This window comes from Mercenaria mercenaria, chromosome 17, assembly GCF_021730395.1.
Source record: "Mercenaria mercenaria strain notata chromosome 17, MADL_Memer_1, whole genome shotgun sequence".
In the NCBI taxonomy this organism is placed as follows: domain Eukaryota; kingdom Metazoa; phylum Mollusca; class Bivalvia; order Venerida; family Veneridae; genus Mercenaria; species Mercenaria mercenaria.
The window spans coordinates 67,922,708-67,941,786 of NC_069377.1; the positions used below are offsets into that span (position 1 = coordinate 67,922,708).

General features: G+C 36.2%; 1 protein-coding gene across 6 annotated transcripts in view; it reads left to right on the forward strand.

Moving 5' to 3' along the window:
• The first annotated feature begins 310 nt into the window (after positions 1 to 310).
• Positions 311 to 19,079, forward strand: part of LOC123536297 (epidermal growth factor receptor kinase substrate 8-like) — a 111,625-nt gene continuing 92,856 nt past the window's right edge. For 5 of the 6 annotated variants that reach the window (XM_053528506.1, XM_053528508.1, XM_045319354.2 and 2 more), the window contains exons 1-2: positions 311 to 447; positions 13,870 to 13,965. In XM_053528506.1, the coding sequence (XP_053384481.1) occupies positions 13,889 to 13,965 (77 nt within the window). In that variant the 5' untranslated portion in view covers positions 311 to 447; positions 13,870 to 13,888. Of the gene's footprint in view, positions 448 to 12,817; positions 12,836 to 13,869; positions 13,966 to 19,079 lie in introns of those variants that run through there. The other variant, XM_053528507.1, reaches the window with a different exon arrangement.

The window sequence follows — 19,079 nt, forward strand, 5'->3', positions numbered from 1 at the left end:
CAGGAGAACAGCTCAGTCCCAGTGGGATTATCACAGTCGCAATTTTGACAGTTGGCGCTAAATGTCACGAGCAAGTCACGTAACACATGGCTGTTCAATTTAGTAGTTAAACACAGGTATCAAACAATTACAGAAACATATGCTAAAATTGCCTATGTTTAAAGACACTAGAATATTTCATTCTGCAACGCAATTAAGGTAAAAATTAGTAAAATCGTAAAATATTAGGTTAATGATGCATTTTTCTTTTATATTTGCGAAAAATACGCTTATTTCGTAGACTTACACAATTACTTCCGGTTTATGCGGGAGGAGATTTGGAACAGCGTACACAAAACTTGCCTCGCCCTAGTAATATTTCGGTCTAATTATTTTGAAGTATTTGGATAAAATAAGTGATTTATTTAGTAACAGCATTGGGGAATTAAACACCAAAACATACTGTTTGTAAGTATAGGTATAAACCACTATAAAATTTTCTTAAAACGAAAGTAAATGAATGGAAAGGTGTGACCAAAACATACTTTCAAGTAATCGCCATTTTGTGTCCCAAACAGGTCATTTTGGCATGCAACGGCATTTTTAACAGTCTGTTATTTCAGATGTATCGGCATACGGTCGCATACTTTGCTGTTATTTCCATGAAAAATCGATTTTCTTGTGAACAGCATAATTTGACACGGACTGTTTATTTTTTTGAACTGTTTACTTTGTCAGATTAAATTTATTTGTACATATATTTTTAACTTAAGTTTATGATACTTTTGAGCCAATAAACAGGTCTAGGAAAGTGGAGTATTTACAGATTATCTGTAAATTTACAGATAATCTATAAATTTACAGATTTTTCAATCTGTAAATTTACAGATCAAGTGTTTGAAAACTGCTAAAATTATATTTAGACACAAAATCGCAGCTTGAAATTAATTGATTTACTTATGGTATGTATAAATAAAGGTCAGTTGTAACTTTCAGTCATTTCTGTTGACTTTAATTTTTCTGAAAATGCCAAAAAATCAAAGTCAACAAAAATGGCTGAAACCCACAAATGACCTTAATTTATGCATGCTGTAAATAAACCAATTAATTCCAAGCTGCGGTTTTGAGGATAAATGTTATTTCATCAGTTTTCATACGCACAATCTGTAAATTTACAGATTGAAAAATCTGTAAATTTATAGATTATCTGTAAATTTACAGATAATCTGTAAATATTCCACTTTCCTAGACCTGATAAACGAAGGCTAAGGCAAATACTGACTACTTGCCTTACTCATTCAACTTACCGAGTTTTTTATGTAGGCTGCTAGTAAAAATAGTCCTGTTTGTCTATGTGGGGCCTGTTCAAATGAGAGTTAAATCTTTATACATTTACTTGTAATTATTTAACAGGCTGGTAACATTGCCCGATCGGGCTTATGACACAAAAAGTAATATTTCTTGAAAAATAATGAAGATATTTCTTTCAAACTTGGTCCATTTGTTAAGCATAACAAATGATACAAATTAGAATGAAAATAACTTGGTTGCCTTCAGTTTTGGTAGAATTATTTCCCCTTTTCTGATTTTTATGACGCATAATCTTTGAAGTCCAAAAAAACAATGTTCTAATGCTAAGTTTAAAACAATGAAGGGTTAAATGGCTTTTTAATGCTCTATATTATTGCGCCAGTACACGAATGTAAACATTTTACTCTGCTTTCACTTACAACATTATAGAGAAATGTTAGTCCTAAAAAAATTGCTCATACATCTGCACTAGAAACAAAGTATTTACCCTAAATATATAGAATAAAGGTATTGGCGCACAAGTTTGGAGCACTAGAAAGCCATTGAACCCTTTTCTGTTTTAAACATTGCATTAAAACAATATTTTTGGACTTCAAAAATTATGCATCATAAAAATCTGAAAAAGGGAAGTAATTCTAACTAAACTGTAGGCAACAAAGTTATTTCTATCTTGATAAGCATTATATGTAATGCTTAATAAATGGACCAAGTTTGAAAGAAATATCATCATTATTTGTCAAGAAATATTACTTTTTGTGTCATAAGCCCGATCGGGCAATGTTACCAGCCTGTTTAACATTTTTAGGTGAGGGTAAATTTTATTTACCATCGCTTTGAGAAACAATAACTTAAAAGTGCTAAAATGCCTTGCCCAAGGAAACACTGCAGTGGGAGTAGCCAGGAATCAAACCTCCATAGGAATGGTCTTAGACCGCTCGACCAACTTCTAATAAAACTCAATTTCCAAAGTTTGTAATCAAAAGTTATATTGCAAGAATGGTATGATCTTCTGCTTAAGATCAGCACACATCAGCATATGTCAGATAGAATTGGGCAGCCAGTTGCTAGTGGTGAAACAGAGAGGGAAACAGATTTGCCCTTCACTGTTTCAGCCACACTTGACCACTCTATGAAGTATAATGAACTAGTCCAGATAATAGCATCTCCATTTTTTTCCACTTTGATACATTTAATAGAACTGCTGACCTCACACTTTTTCCATATCGACATGCAAATTTCAACTCAGGTGTCTGGTGTATGACATGACATGACATTTGTGGTGCCACCATATTATGTGTTGTTGTGTTCTAAGTTCTTAACTGACCATATTTTCAGCTGTACACAAGGTACTATCACTGTTAACTTGATATCTATGTAATAATGATAAAGAATATTACAAGAAATGATTAGCTTTACATCAAGAAAATATGCACTCTTTCAGTACAGTAGATCCATTAGGTTTTGCTAATTGAGGAACGTTACTCTTCATTTTGAAATTTGAAGGAGTCTTCACAAATTTCAATGAGTATTATTTTACACTGTGATCTTTGGAAAGTAATGGTGTATTTGCTCATTAGAAAAAGTAATTATTTGGTCTTTCTGAGTATTTCCGAAGAACTGTCTTTCACTTTGCATTCTTTTGCCTTAGTTATTAAGATTTATAGCAAAGTAAAATGTTTTTGCTCTGCCAGTGTAAAACACCTTTCCCTAGTTCTCAGTTTTATGATGGGCGCCATATTGGTAAGAATCAAAATAATGGTATTCGGACATGAACATTGATTTAAAGACTGTTACATATTGACATGAATGAAAGTTAGGTTTAAGTTCTGTTCAAGTTGTTATGCATGAAAACAAGCCAGCTTGCATGCAGAAGATCAGCTGTTCTACTCCGGATTGTGCCTGCATGTTAATTTGTTAAATAAGGTCGAAAGGTGTCTTGCATCCATGGGTCTTGCACCACCATCAAAGAGCTTGAAAGTTATCATATGTCATTGCACTTTAACCAACACATAATGTAACTGTTGTGAATAGTGACTTGCAAAGTTTTACTGGATGAAAGTTTTTCCTAAAACAATTTCTGTCAGAGTTGAAGTGATGTTTGCTTGGTCATTTACTGTTTTATCATGAATGTGACTGACCAGAGTGTCATTTATGTCTGGACTAATTAGGAGATATGCCTGACAGCATTATGTTGCTAGTGTAGTGAACTGTCAGTCAAACCAACACCTGCCTGCCTACAGCAACTGTGTTACCTGTCACTCCACCCAGCCTATAACTAAATACACATTTTAATTTTCTCCTTTGTAAGCTTATATTGCAGATTAATATAATAATTATACAGTGATACTGATAGCATTCTTTAAGCTGCATATGATAAAAGAAGTTTTATTGAGAAAAAAAAAAGGTTATATGATACGAGAGTTTTTAATTCAAAGATGAGAGTTTGGGGGGGCAATTCTGAGCATTTAGACTTGTCCCCTGGAAATTTTTTAAAAAAAAAGGGTCACTTGTCATTACATTCTTAATGCCGTTGCTGGGGACCTGTATACTGGTTTGGTTCTTGTTGCTTAATTGAGGTTGTTCTGTAGTGAGAAGTAAAGAAGTGGTTAAACACGTCTGCTACAGTGTTGACATACTGAAAGATGTTTAGGCAGGATAAAGCTAAGTTCTGGTTTATAAAAGAGGCAGAAGCGGCAAGCACTGTACACAGTAGACAGCACAGTCTGCACAGGGGCCTGCATCGATCCAGTTCAAAGTCAGTTTTAGTAAATATTTCATCTTTGTTTTTGAGTGTATAAAAGAATTTTGCAAATGGCTTAGTGATTATAATGTTCTTTTCTAAGAAGTTGGCCATGATTGCATATTGTTTACTACCGCTGATTGCTAAGCTATACATTAATAAAATGTAAAATTAGATAAAAGCATTATCGAATTTGATCAGAGATAAAAAGTGAATTAGTCTGTAATTCTTAGTACATTTAATGCGTTTGTCAAAATGTTATCTTGTACAAATATATAAATGGTGTAGTGTACATATTTATTAACACAAACTATTGATAAAAAAAGTTTTATAAGATTTAAAATAAATACTTCCTGGTTATGTTATACAGAAGTTATTAAAATAAGGCCACTAGCAGAGCTGGAAGAAACTGGCACACTCTACTGGTTGGGAACCATTTTCCGGACAGGACCAGTTTCCGGACACATGTAATATCCGCTTTATTTCGTTGTTATTCATGTAATTGTTTCATCTAGATCATTTAGATATATTTGTTCTTCATGTCTAGAACAAATCACTATTTTATAAGGCTGTGTAATGTTTGGGTTTTTGATGATAACTCACCTGCGTTTACAAAACAACTTTCTGACTTAACAGCAGGGCCCACGCTGTCGTTCGCCACTCGAGCCATTTGGCGAATCTGCGATGAAAGTGGCGAAGAAAAATCGCGAGTGGCGAAAATGAAAAAATGTTCGTAATTTGGACCGCCATTTTGTTTCAGATGTTCTAAATCGTAACCTCCCAGAAATTTTTTAAAAAACAGTTGACTGGTTGCTGTAATTTACCTTTTATCAAATTAACTTATTTTCGGGATATATACAGATTCTGCGTTATCTAGTATAACAATGTGTAATAAACCATTGCCACGCAGAAGATGCAATTTGCAATCAATTACAACCGATTAATCGTAAAATAACTTTTTGTTTCTTCCTATTACAGCAGATTAAATGCAGATGCCTTTAATTTCCATGATGAATAATTAATAAATAAAATCGGCAAAAATAATGACTGGTTTCGATCGAATTTTATTAACGATGTCGCCAGGCAACAGATCTTATGTCCACAGGAACAGGGTCCAGTGTATTTTTTTGTTCTAACTTAAAAATCCTTTTTTTCTAAATATAGTTTTTTATAGTTAGTCTAATGAAAAAAAAAAATGATGACAATAAATAATCTGGTTCAAAATATACACGACACTGTGACCGGATTTTGCATCTTTTTTTCATTGGCTAACATAGATAGCAATATTTGTGTGAAATAAGTTTTTTTTATGATTATAAAAAAAAAATCAACTGGACCGTGTTGATGTTCTTAGAAGTCATAGTTAAGTGTTTGCCAACTTTTTGATTACTCTAAAATGTAGAATGGATTGAAATGTATCGATTGATCAGAGTAAGATTTCTCGAACTAGAGCACAAAACACTCCCGGCCATGCATTTACATGTAGCCACAACAAAAGAAGCTGTAAGTGTAAAATATTCCAACAGTTGCTTCAAAATCAAACATTTTTAAAATAAAACTTGCTTTAGAGTTATACACACGTTTCATTCAAAAGTCCCCAAATAGCTAGAAATCACCATTATGCTTATGGAGTAACCAATTTTCAAGGCCGCGGAAGGTAAACCTCATTCGATCATTATACCGTTTCCCTAGAAAAAAGGTTGGCTCCAACTTTTTTCAGCCCAGTGTGGGCCCTGAACGGGGCATGAAGATAGCATTGCGCAGTTCACACATGCCGAGGTATCAAGTGGGGAAAAAATAATCAAACTACATAATGATTGTCTGCTGATAACATGTTCGACTTTTAATTTCACGCTAAAAGTTACGTAAGATGCAGGGCTGTCGATTTTTGCACTAATTTTTTTCTATATCTATTGGAATTATCAAGAATTCGTATAAGACGAAATTTGAGTTTTTTATAGGCAACCTCGGTTTGCTTTTGTAGCTGCTATTGAACGTTGGGTTATGTTTCATGTGCAATTTTGAAGAGATGAATGATAAAGAAATGTGTAGAAATAGTTTAATTACTTATTTTGATATCAAATTAACAACAAAACACCGTCAAAATATTTGTCCGCATACTGGTTTACCTGACGGGAAAAATAACTTACTTTAGTGACCCCATTTGAGGCCCCAAGGAACCCATATTTTACGTCACAACGCGATGCTGATTACAATATCAGATGTGGAAGGAGCTGAACTTTGTGCAGTGTGGGCTTCATTTATGTCAAATATTTTTTAGGGGAATAATTGAGCCGAAATATGAAAATGTGTCCGGAAAATGTTCCCAACCAGTACACAGTTAAGATTCAAGAAAGTCCCTAAGAAGCTCAGAACTCGACCAAGCAAAATACTAGCAGACTCCATTTTAAGTCTTAATTGACTGAAAAATGGGACCAAACTTCTTGTATATATCACTGGTTTGTGCTGTATGACCTGTCCTTGTTCAACACATCATGTTTACTGGGCTTGAATTTATAAAATCAAAACTTGGGGGGGAAAATCTGTGAAAATTTATTCCTGATATCGCGCTGTAAAACACTTTGACTTACTGAATGATGAGCCAGTTAAAAGTCTATTAGTTTATTAACACAAACTATTGATAAAAAAGGTTTGTAACATTTAAAATAAATACTTCCTGGTTTTTCTTATATACAAGTTATTGAAATAAGGCCACTAGCAGAGCTGGAAGAAACTTGCACTTACCAGTATCAGTTTAAACAATATAAAATCTGTAGGAAGATCCTTTTGAAACATAGAATGCAACAAGACAAAAAAAAATTAGCAGACTCGGTTTCATGAAGGGTAATAAAGAGTGCAGTATCTGGCACAGGCTTAAGCGGAACTGTATTATACAAATACTGAATAAACTCCATGATCCAAAAGAACCAGAATGTAAGTATGGAGAGACCTGTTACGGCCACCACAGAGTTAAAAATTCAAGAAGGTTGAAGCAAAGAACACAACCAAACAAAATACTAGCAGACTCCATTTAAGTCTTAATTGGCTGAAAAAAAGGACTGAACTCCTTATATATATCACTGGTTTGTGCTAATATGACCTGTCCTTGTTCAACACAAAACTTGGGGGGAAAATCTGTGAAAATTTATTCCTGATGTCATGCTATAAAACACTTTGTCTTACTGAATGATGAGCCAGTTAATAGTCAAAAGTATTATAGGACTCCTTATATAAATTGCCACACCATAGCCTGTGTTATTGAACAGTCTATAATTCAACAGGTTTGCTGGCGTAAGTATTAGAGACTAAATACTTTGAGGTTGTGTTTAGGGCCGTTTATGGAGCTGAAATTTGGCCAGATTTCCACTTCAAAGCATTCTTTTGTTTTACCAATTTAAAAAAAAAATTCCTTCAAGACAATTCTTTTACATTATCGAGAACATATTTAAACCATACTATTTGAAATACAACAGTCAGCTTCTGAGACATTTTCTTCTATAGAGTAGCATATTTATGAATATGACAAAAACTCTTTCAGTGCAATTTTCCCTGCAGTTTAATAGTAACATCACAATATCTGCACTGCCACCATCCCCCCAGTACCAAAAACAAACCCACTGAATTTTATTTCTGATGTAATGGACGCAAATAGTTAAAACTGGGTCCTAGTAGTTTTGACTAAAAAGTGTGCCCAAGGTCAGAGGTTAATAGTTTGTGTACATATCATACACTTAATGACTTTTCGGTCAATAGTCGAATCTATTGCCCTATGTTTAAAGACATCAGAAAGAAATATTCATAATTTTTCTTATCTCTAGCCAGCAAAATTAAGTGTTGAACTATAGACCATCGATTTAGATTAGGAGTCCTGTAATAATGATACTTAATACTATTACCAGGCATTCGCCATGCAGTAAATGTGATAATGAGGGATATTTTTTTTATTAAAAACCAATTTGATATAGGAAAATTGTTTCAATATTATTTAACATAATCGAGTCTTAAAGTATGCAATGCGTCTGATTGAAACATGTTAAAATCAGTGTACATTTTTATCAGTTATTCTTTGATTATCACCACATATTTGCTTTGATGGTTGTAGCGGTTTTCAGTATTCAGGTGACAGGTCTGATCATCAATGAAGGCAACACGCCCATTCTTTGTATTAGATTGAAATGTCTTGTCATCGCATTCGTAGATTGTGATTTGATCTACAAGCAAACAGTAGGCTCCCTAATTTTTGATAAGGGTATGCTATTGTAATGGTGGAAAATAGGACAACCATGAACAGTTTGAATGAAAAGTCATTGAAAAATAGATAACAAAATGGGGAAATAACTTAAGTTGTAGCTAGATGTCTGCCACATATCCATGATTTTTGTGATCAGTTCAAAGTGTGTTTATCAAGAGTAGATATCATGAATTAGTAATGTCCATTGCCTGCACATCACTTCTTTCAGCAAAAAGTTAAGTGAAATCCAGCCCCTTTATGTCCAGAATCCACTCACTTCAAGTCTTGGCCCATATACAGGGGTGAAGAAGCCTTTTCGTATGCCAAAATCAACATATTCTGTCATAAGAACAAACAATGTTTTCTTTCTGAAGACTTGGTTTTGTTTACTTTATAAACACAGTTTTGTTGACTTTATTATAAAACTGTCTATAGATTAAACAGACTATGAAATGAAAAGAATATAAACATATTTCACACTTATTAGCTCCAATGGCTTGTAGTCCATTGATAAAAACATAGCCGGCAGCTGTTGAAATGTGGTAATCCTCTTACACAAGTGTCATTTGCTTTGCAGTATGTAGAAGTTATTTTAAGCTACAAATAGAAAGTACACTAATTTGTAGCGTACAATTATCTTTTTGCACATTTTCATGCTTGTCTAATGCTAAATGCCAGAAACTAGTGGTCACAATGTGCACTTGTCACCAAATAGTATACTAGTATTTAATTTTAAAGATTTGGTAAACACTGGGATGCCTGCCAAGTTGTTCAGTAGATAGCACTGACATGCCTGCCAAGTTGACCCAGTAGGTAACACTGACATGCCTGCCAAGTTGACTCAGTAGGTAACACTGACATGCCTGCCAAGTTGACTCAGTAGGTAACACTGGCATGCCTGCCAAGTTGACTCAATAGGTAACACTGGCATGCCTGCCAAGTTGACTCAATAGGTAGCACTGACATGCCTGCCAAGTTGACTCAGTAGGTAACACAGACATGCCTGCCAAGTTGACTCAATAATAGCACACTGAACAACATGCCTGCCAAGTTGACCAGTAGGTAACAGACATGCCTGCCAAGTTGACTCAATAGGTAACACTGGCATGCCTGCCAAGTTGACTCAATAGATAGCACTGACATGCCTGCCAAGTTGACTCAGTAGGTAACACAGACATGCCTGCCAAGTTGACTCAATAGATAGCACTGACATGCCTGCCAAGTTGACTCAGTAGGTAACACTGGCATGCCTGCCAAGTTGACTCAATAGGTAACACTGGCATGCCTGCCAAGTTGACTCAATAGGTAGCACTGACATGCCTGCCAAGTTGACTCAGTAGGTAACACAGACATGCCTGCCAAGTTGACTCAATAGATAGCACTGACATGCCTGCCAAGTTGACTCAGTAGGTAACACAGACATGCCTGCCAAGTTGACTCAGTAGGTAACACTGGCATGCCTGCCAAGTTGACTCAATAGGTAACACTGGCATGCCTGCCAAGTTGACTCAGTAGGTAGCACTGACATGCCTGCCAAGTTGACTCAGTAGGTAACACTGGCATGCCTGCCAAGTTGACTCACTCAGTAGGTAACACTGGCATGCCTGCTAATAATAGTGCTATGTTGGTTCAATAGGTAACAGTTACAGTAGCATGCCTGCCAAGTTGACACAGTAGGTAACAGTAACATGCCTGCCAAGTTGACTCAGTAGGTAACACTGGCATGTATGCTAAGTTGACTCAATAGGTAACACTGGCATGCCTGCCAAGTTGACTCAGTAGGTAGCACTGACATGCCTGCCAAGTTGACTCAGTAGGTAACACTGGCATGCCTGCCAAGTTGACTCAGTAGGTAACACTGACATGCCTGCCAAGTTGACTCAGTAGGTAACACTGGCATGCCTGCCAAGTTGACTCAGTAGGTTACAGTAGCATGCCTGCCAAGTTGACTCAGTAGGTAGCACTGGCATGCCTGCCAAGCTGACTCAGTAGGTAACACTGACATGCCTGCCAAGTTGACTCAGTAGGTAACACTGGCATGCCTGCCAAGTTAACTCTGTAGGTAACACTGGCATGCCTGCCAAGTTGACTCAATAGGTAACACTGGCATGCCTGCCAAGTTGACTCAATAGGTAACAATAGCGTACCTGCCAAGTTGTCTCAGTAGTTAACACTGGCATGCCTGCCAAGTTGACTCAGTATGTAACAGTGGCATGCCTGGCCTGCCAAGTTGACTCAGTAGGTAAAGCAGGCATGTCTGCAGAATTTGCTCAATAGGTAAAGCTGGCATGCCAGCCAGGTTGACTCAGTAGATAATGGGCATACTGCTCAAGTTGGATCAATAGGCATGGCTGCAAAGTTGGCTCAGTAGGTAAAGCTGACATGCTTGCCAAGTTAGCACAATAGGTAACGCTGGCATACCTACTGTGTTGGCTAAAAAGGTAACACTGACTTGCTTGCCAAATTGGTTCAATAGGTTGCTAGTATGCTGGCATGTCTGCCAAATTTTTAATAGGTTATGTTGGTGTGCCTGCCAAGTTTGCTCAGTAGGTAATGCTGGCATACCCACCATGTTGGCTCAAAAGTTTACAGCATGCCACCCAAAGTTTTGGTAGGTTATGTTGGCATGCCTACCAAATTTTTAAATAGGTAATGCTGGTATGATTACCAAGTTGGCTCAGTCAGTACTGTAAGTTAATGCTGGCATGCATGCCAAGTTTTCTCAATAGATAAAGCTTGCACGCCTGCAGAGTTGGCTCATTGTAATGGTTAATTGGAGACAATGCATCATCAGTTGTGCTTTATATGAAGAATTTGTTGAAGAATAGAACAATCCCAGAATACTGGTTAGATTGACTTGTTGCTGAATGTAACTGAAATAATGTTTGAAAATAGCTTTAAAACAATCTTAACAATCAGTAAACTGTTAACTGGTTCAGTATGATACAGTTGAAGATTTTTAAGTGACATCTGTAAAATGGTGATGCACATTAACCCTTATCATGCTGGACACGATTGATTCTGCTTTTGAGACCAGTGTAGATCATGATCAGCCTGCACATCCGTGCAGTCTGATCATGATCTGCACTGTTCACCATTCAGTCTGTATCTTTTTGATAAGCACCACTTTTAACAGTTAATGGTACTGTCCAAATTGAAAGATGATCAAGTTCATCATAGAAATTTAGCAGGGTAAGGGTTAAACTGTAACCAAGCAATTTTATGAGTAAAGTATTTATTAAAATACTAGTATCCTATTTTGAATTTAAAAAGCTAATGTAAGAAAATGTTTGTAATGCAATATGACATTAAAACTAACAAAAACAAGACCGTTTCATGCTTACTCAGCTTAGATGGGATTGTTATGTGTATTCCTTTCAAATGTTTGTGGTATGGAATGTATTCGATGCAGGAAGACATTGGAGATGTGTGATTATGTACCTGCAACAGGTATCAAATACATGCATTTTAAAAGATTTAAAGGATAACAAATTATCACTTGATAGATGATTCTCAGTATAAATGTCTATAATATCTTTGAACTTAGTTCTTGGGTTTTATTCCATTCCTTCTCTGGAGCTGTAGAGCTAAAAAAGTTGAATTTGTGAAAAAAGAAATAAGTCCCACAATGCTCAGAGTTTCAAACCCACTTGAGGTTTTGAAATTCTTTCATGTAAGGAAGCTATCCAGTTGGCTAGGTTTTTGTTGGGTTTAAAATTGCACTACACAATTGTAGAGCATATGGCTATGTCCAGCTTTGAGGAAGACCCCAGGTGCCCCTCCTTGCATTATTTCATCATGGGTCGGCACCTGGATAGAACCTACCTTCCATAAGCCAGCTGGATGGCTTCTTCACATGAAGAGTTCAATGCCCCGAGTGAGGCTCGAACCCACATCGATGAGGCGCGAGTGATTATAAGTCAGCGACCTTAACCACTTAAGGAAGATTGTCAGTACTTTCTAGGTGTTAAAATAATGCTAAGAAAAGTATCATTAAAGCTGAGGAAGTTGTCATTCAATGGTGTGGGTTTGGGGGTAGTTGCTCCGCTAGTTAAACAGTTCTGCTAGTAATACTGGTACTAATAGTCATGAAAACAAATTGCTTAAACAAAATGTAGCCAATGGCACATATAGTGAATTTCAAATTGAGGTTTTGTGCAGTTATTAGCAAAAAAAATCCACTTTTTGTTTAAAAGGTTACATACTTTTTGTTTTCTTGTGTCAGGTTAAACTTTTTTGATGAATTATGAATGAACTATATTTGATCAGGTAGTAAAACTCAGTGACAAGCCATAAAACTTTACTACTGTTAGCTGTATTAATGTTATTAGGGCGTTTCATGAATAAATGCAGTATTGATAACATATCTTTGATAAGGTAATAAATTAACACAGTTTTGTTGATAAAAAAGTTGTGGAGTACATGAGATGTAAGATTGGCATATTAACAGGCATTATCATAAGGAGATACAATGACATTTCGGAAACTGTTTTCAAGTTTTGAGTGAAACTGGATTATTTGCAGCAGATTTTCATTAATCAGTAGTTAATACATCTCTGGATTTTATTGAAATGGTGTCTTAACATTGATTTTTTTTTTAGCTATTTTTACAGCCGAATACAGGCTGTTTCCCCTAGCCTAAGAGATATACTTTCCCCTAAAATTGTTATAATCACTTTAAGATGGTCATATTTTCCCCTTGGAATTTAAAGAAACTGTTCCTTAATATGCGTAGTGAATGATTTTATCAAAGTCAGCATTCATAAATGTTATTTCAACGTTAATTTACCCAGGTTGATAAATTTTTCAACCCAGTTTACACTACTCTGGCAGCTGTTATTGACTTTTAGTTATGTCACACTTAATACCTACATTTACTTCTCATCAGACACTGGCATCAGTACTATGCTTGATATCATGAAAATCAAATAATTTGGATTTTCCCCGTTTTGGGGTCTGTTATGCTATATTTTTCCCTTCAGACAGCCACAATAAAAAACTCACTGCTTACTGTTAAGTTATTTGACAGGAGGACTAGTTCAGACTTTCCAGGCACATTTATTGGCACGGGGCATGCTAGATGTAGGAGATGCTGAACTTCTTACTCCTTCTACCAGTAGAGCAATATATAGTAGTCAGTTCCATGTTGCATTTCAGTCTGTCTGGTTTCATGTTTGGATCATATATCCTGAATCTCTCAAAAGATTTTCATGAAACTTTGGTCAAACTTTTGCCTCATAAATCTGCATTGTGGAGAAGGCTTGTTCAGATTGTCAAATGAAGGTCAGGGTCACAATTAAAGGTGAAGAATTTGAGCCTTCAGTTTGATGTCTAGTTTACATCGCCTAAACTACTTGAAGGACTGATACACGGTGATGATCTGACATTAAGTGCATAGGTTCCATAACTTTTCTTGCTTTTGTACAAAGTTAAATGTATGCCCCTTTTCCAAGTTTTAAGTTTTCATTTGTTAAAGTATTTTAACATGTTTAATGACAAGCTTGTGTATTGTCCAACATTACTGTTCTCCAACAGCTTTTGTTATTATTTACCAGTATGCCATTAAACTGTATCATTCTCTTAATCAGACTGTCATTGTATATTTCAGGTTTGTATGTTGATACACAATGCCTGGTGTATCTAAAGATATGAATGGTTACAGAGACTTCGAACAAGGACATCTTCGCACAAGTTCATATGCAAAGTAAGTTGCAGTTTGAATTCTCTTTTAAATAGCTTTTGAATTTAAGTGGAAAGTATTATATCATTGACCAAAGTGATTCTGTGTTTTTTTGACAAAATAATATGATGTTGCATAAATCTATAGTCACCTCTTTAATGTCTTGTTTCCTTTGGATAAGTCTCCTGGTATGGATAAGAAATAAAGGTAGAGAATGTTGATTAGCAGATTGTGTGCCATGCAATGTCTGCAGTACTGTAACACAGGACTGCACCAAAGCCCAAGTAAAAAGTAAGCAGAGTTCAGGAACCAGTGTCAGGATGCAAGGAACCAGTCTCAGGATGCAAACATTTGATTGGTTGTTTCTGAACACTATTATGGAAATGTCCACTTACACGCTTGTATTTTAGGTTTAGTCTCAGATTCTGTCTTATTACTAAAGACCAAGTTGTGGTTATTATGGAAGATGATTCAAGAAACGTTTAAAGCTTAGGTATATAACGAACTAGCACAAATTTAGCTAAGATAAATTAGCATAAACTTACCGAATAAACTTAGCTATGTTAAACTTTACTTAAAGTAACTTGCATGCATTTGGCTGAAATGAACTAGCATAAGCTTAGCTAAAACGAACTAGAATAAACTGTAAAACAGAAGCAGTAGTTATAGGGTGTATTTTAGCCCTTTCCCTTCTAAATTTCTATAATGAAATTTTTTGTCCATCTTTCATTTTAGACTGTACCATTAACTGTTAAAAGGGGTGCATACCAAAAAGTTACTGACTGAATGGCAAACAGTGCAGATCATGATCAGACTGCATGGATGTGCAGGCTGATCATGATCTGCACTGGTCGCAAAGGCAGAATCAATCATGTTTATCAGTGTACATTTAACAAGTAATTAAACTTTTGTTTGGCAAAGTTTGTTGTGTCATCGTCTATTATATAGACCTTTTGGACATAAAAGTAAAATTGCCACTTAAAGTTTATGCATAAAAGTAGACCTGTGTGCTGGTTTATAAACAAATTCTTTTATACATTTACTATAGATTAAGGTATTAAAACTTGTGCACAACATTCCACTAAATATGTCATCTCGTTATCATATTGTTACCGAGATATGACAAAATGTAAATACCCGATATGAAAAATTTACAAAAACTGATAACGATCAAATTTCGAAATGTTAAGTGACGCATGATGCCGAACTAATGGTTAAAAATTGTTGGAAAAGCAGGCAATTATAAATATTATAAATGAAATTTCTTTTAGTTGAATTTGAACAATCAGAATCCATATTATTGTTAAACAAGAATGTACACTTGAAGCACCCGGAAGAAAATTGTTGATAAAGATATTTGAACATTATATTGAACTAGTTTGACCATATGGATAGGGCAAGTTTTGTTCACATATGCAATCAAAACTTGCCCTATCCATATGGTCAAGTCCTCTGAAGAAGTTTATAACTGCTGAACGAAACCGGTCAGGGAAGATGTCGGATCAACAACAGAGCACGTCCTCCACGGCTCACTCGCAGCCATATCAAACTAGAAGTAACCCTCTTTGGGCCCTGGGGACCTGCTCCGCAGCAACTACAACTACGAATCCCACACTATCCGGGAGTAACTCCAGCATAGGCAATAGTTTAAGCAACCTCACACTTGCATCCAACTCCGCTAGCACAATTGTTACCACGGACACTAACAATAAGCGTCGCAGAACAGAGAGTGACAGTGAAGCAACTCTAAAGATGAGAAAAGCCCTTGACATCTCCAATATACGGATTCTTTTATACAAGGAAGCAAGAAAGATCCTCAATAAATACGTAAAAGTCGCAGGGCATTGAAGACTACCTACTAACCTGCAACCAAAACAGTATCATACCAAGAGGTCTGCGTATTTAATTCTACCCTAGAGTCAAGAATGAAGACCTACTACGACAGTGGAACCATATATTAAAAGACACGTCCCAAAAACTGGTGGACTTACTCCATACCTACCACCACCAAAAAACAGGGACACTGGAAAAGGCTTACTTTGAAGCCAAAGCAACACTGTTGTAACAATGCACAGAACAAGAAAAAGACACAGCGACAAAAGCACTCGTACAAATCCAAGAGAGGCTGTCCAGCATATACTGTCACAAGCAAAAAACAACAACTGAAACTGGCCAACCTCTCAGACAGAGAAATCAACTAACAGGAAACAATCTCAAAATAGGTACAATAGACCACAAGAGGTTACTGAGGCCAAGAAGAGGCCAACCCAACAACAGAACAAAGTTGAACAACCACCGGGGTTGCGGACGCAGAAGACCTCAACCCAGAGGTCACGGCAATAAATGCCAAAGAGACCACTCCAATCGCAGAAATATGAACAATTCAGTCAATCCTAATCAGGACTTTCTTAGTGCTATGCAATTTTTTGCAAGTTTCACTAATGGCAATAATAATTCAGAAACTTACACATCTGAGTTTGTAGTAAATCTCTCAAGTTTCCCACTATCTAAAGCCCACATCACACTTTTAGAAAAAGGTCTAAACTTTTGCCCCGACACGAGTAAAATAGATATGGGTGCGCTCAATCAAAACATAGAGAAACTTTCTAGACTACAGCATATCAAGCACTTCTTCAGAAATTCTGAACAAACTGTGCATGTCCCAGAGTTTGAAGAACAACTCATTTTACGCTTTAAACATAAAAGCACTTGGACACCACCTCCAGGTAATGACAGTATCGAAACCTTCATAAAACTACTTAAAAATAGTTTGTTATACCACATTCAGAAACGCAGAAAAATATGCAACCTGTCAACTGAAGAACTAAAGACAATGAAAGATCTTGAAAGTAATCATTACATCATAATTAAACGAGCCGACAAGGGCTCAGCCATGGTCATCCAAGACCGCAAACATTACTAAGAGGAAGCCATGAGCCAACTGAACAATGAACAATTCTATGTCAGACTAAACAGGGATCTTACAGAGAGACACCATAATCAAGTAATTGATCTCCTATCACAAATACGTGACAAGAAAGAAATTAGCGATAAACTGTTCAATAGCCTGGTCCAAAGAACATGTAAAACTGCTAGGTTCTACCACCTCCCGAAAATTCACAAGTCCTTAATACCAGGACAAATACCAGGAAGACCCATCATAAGTGGAAATAACTGCCCCACAGAAAAAATCAGTAGCTTAGTTGATGAACATATCAAGCCATTTGTTAAACTTATTCCTTCATACATCAGAGACACCACATACTTCATATACAAGATAGAAAATATCTCTGATTTACCCAATCATTTTTACATGGTCACAATGGATGTCAAGTCACTATATACAAACATCCCAAATCATGAGGGTTGAACGGCTGTAGCAAGAACCTTGTTAAAACATAAATCCGCTTACAGCCTATCCAACCAAAGTATAATAGCTTTATTGAAACTAGTACTACACTGCAACAACTTCACGTTCAATGACGAACATTTCCTCCAAGTCGGGGAAACAGCGATGGGCACAAAAGTTGCACCATCACTTGCAAATCTTTTCATGGGTGAATTAGGAACAAAAATGCTGTGTGCAGCACCATACAAACCACATACCTTCCTTAGATTTATAGGCGATATCTATATGATACTGAAAGGAACAGAAGTCGAACTACATCGATTCTTCGAGCACTGCAACAAGTTTCACAAAACAATCAAATTCACAATGGAATTTTCGGATAAAAGTATTACTTTCCTAGATACCATAACAAAACGCAGCACAGACGGCAAGATTATATTTGACCTCTACTGTAAACCAACTGACAAACACTGTTATTTAGAATACAGCTCAAATCACCCAGTCTGCATTAAAAATTCCAGCCCCTACAGCGAAATGCTGTATCAAAAGAATATGCACGCTTAACGCAGATTTTCAGAAACACACCAAAAACATTATAGCTTTCTTTGCAAAACGGGGATACCCACAACAGCTACTAAATGACTGCTTGAACAAAGTACTCCCCAAGAGCAGAAAAGACCTACTACAACCTAAAAACACCAGACAAAGAGTACAGAAAATCCCCGTAGTGCTAGATTTTGACAAAGACAATAGCTTTATAAAACAAACGATTCTACACTCCTGGCCAATCCTGAGCCAGACACTCCCTAACATCTTCAGTGACAAACCTGTATTTGCACACCGCATAGGCCGCCGAATCAACCACAATCTAGTATGTGCAACATTCACAAACAGATTGCCATCCACCACAAGACGTACGCATTTAAACTTTGTAGAAGACTGTCCAACCCTTAACTGCCGATTTTGCACAGATATGTTAAAATCAAAAAGATATAAGAGTACATTTACTAAACTAACATACATGTGCAAACTCCGAGGACATTGTATTACAAAAAACGTTGTATACCTACTCGCATGCACACACTGCAACAAACAATATGTCGGTGAACTAAACGCGAATTCTAAATTAGAATTAAAGAGCATCTAAGAGACATTCGTCTGAACAAAGACACACCAGTCACCAAACATTTTAACACGGTAAACCACAACGTTGAACATGTACAATATCAAATCATTGAAATCGTATGTTCAGATCCGAACACAGAACAAAGCACAAACATAAGACGCAATAGAGAATTTTTATTGGATCCACCAGCTGCACACTCTTCACCCTGCAGTAGGGATCAATATTTCCGGATAGAATGGGAATACTCAGTCATTTCACTTATACTTAGTTTTAAAACTAGTTTCATGATTAATTTTACTAGAAGGCAAAGCCAGCTTGTTCTAATGTTAATTTTTCAGCCAGGTCTTTTTATATAATTTAAGAAAGTGAGAGAATTTTAAATTGGCTTGAAAATGCAAAAGTTACAAACATTTAAATATTTTATCAAAATGGCAACATGTAACCAAACAGCAGATATCATTTATTATACCTCCATTTGAAAAATGGATGTATCATGATGGCGTGTGTCTGTCCATCTGTTCATCCATCATATTCATGTCCGGAGCATAATTCAAGGTATTGACTTTAAACTTGGCATATTGGTAGACTGTGATGACAAGATGTGTACAGCACATGAGCCAAGTCAAATTTTACCCTCATATGTGTCTGAAGCGTAACTTCATA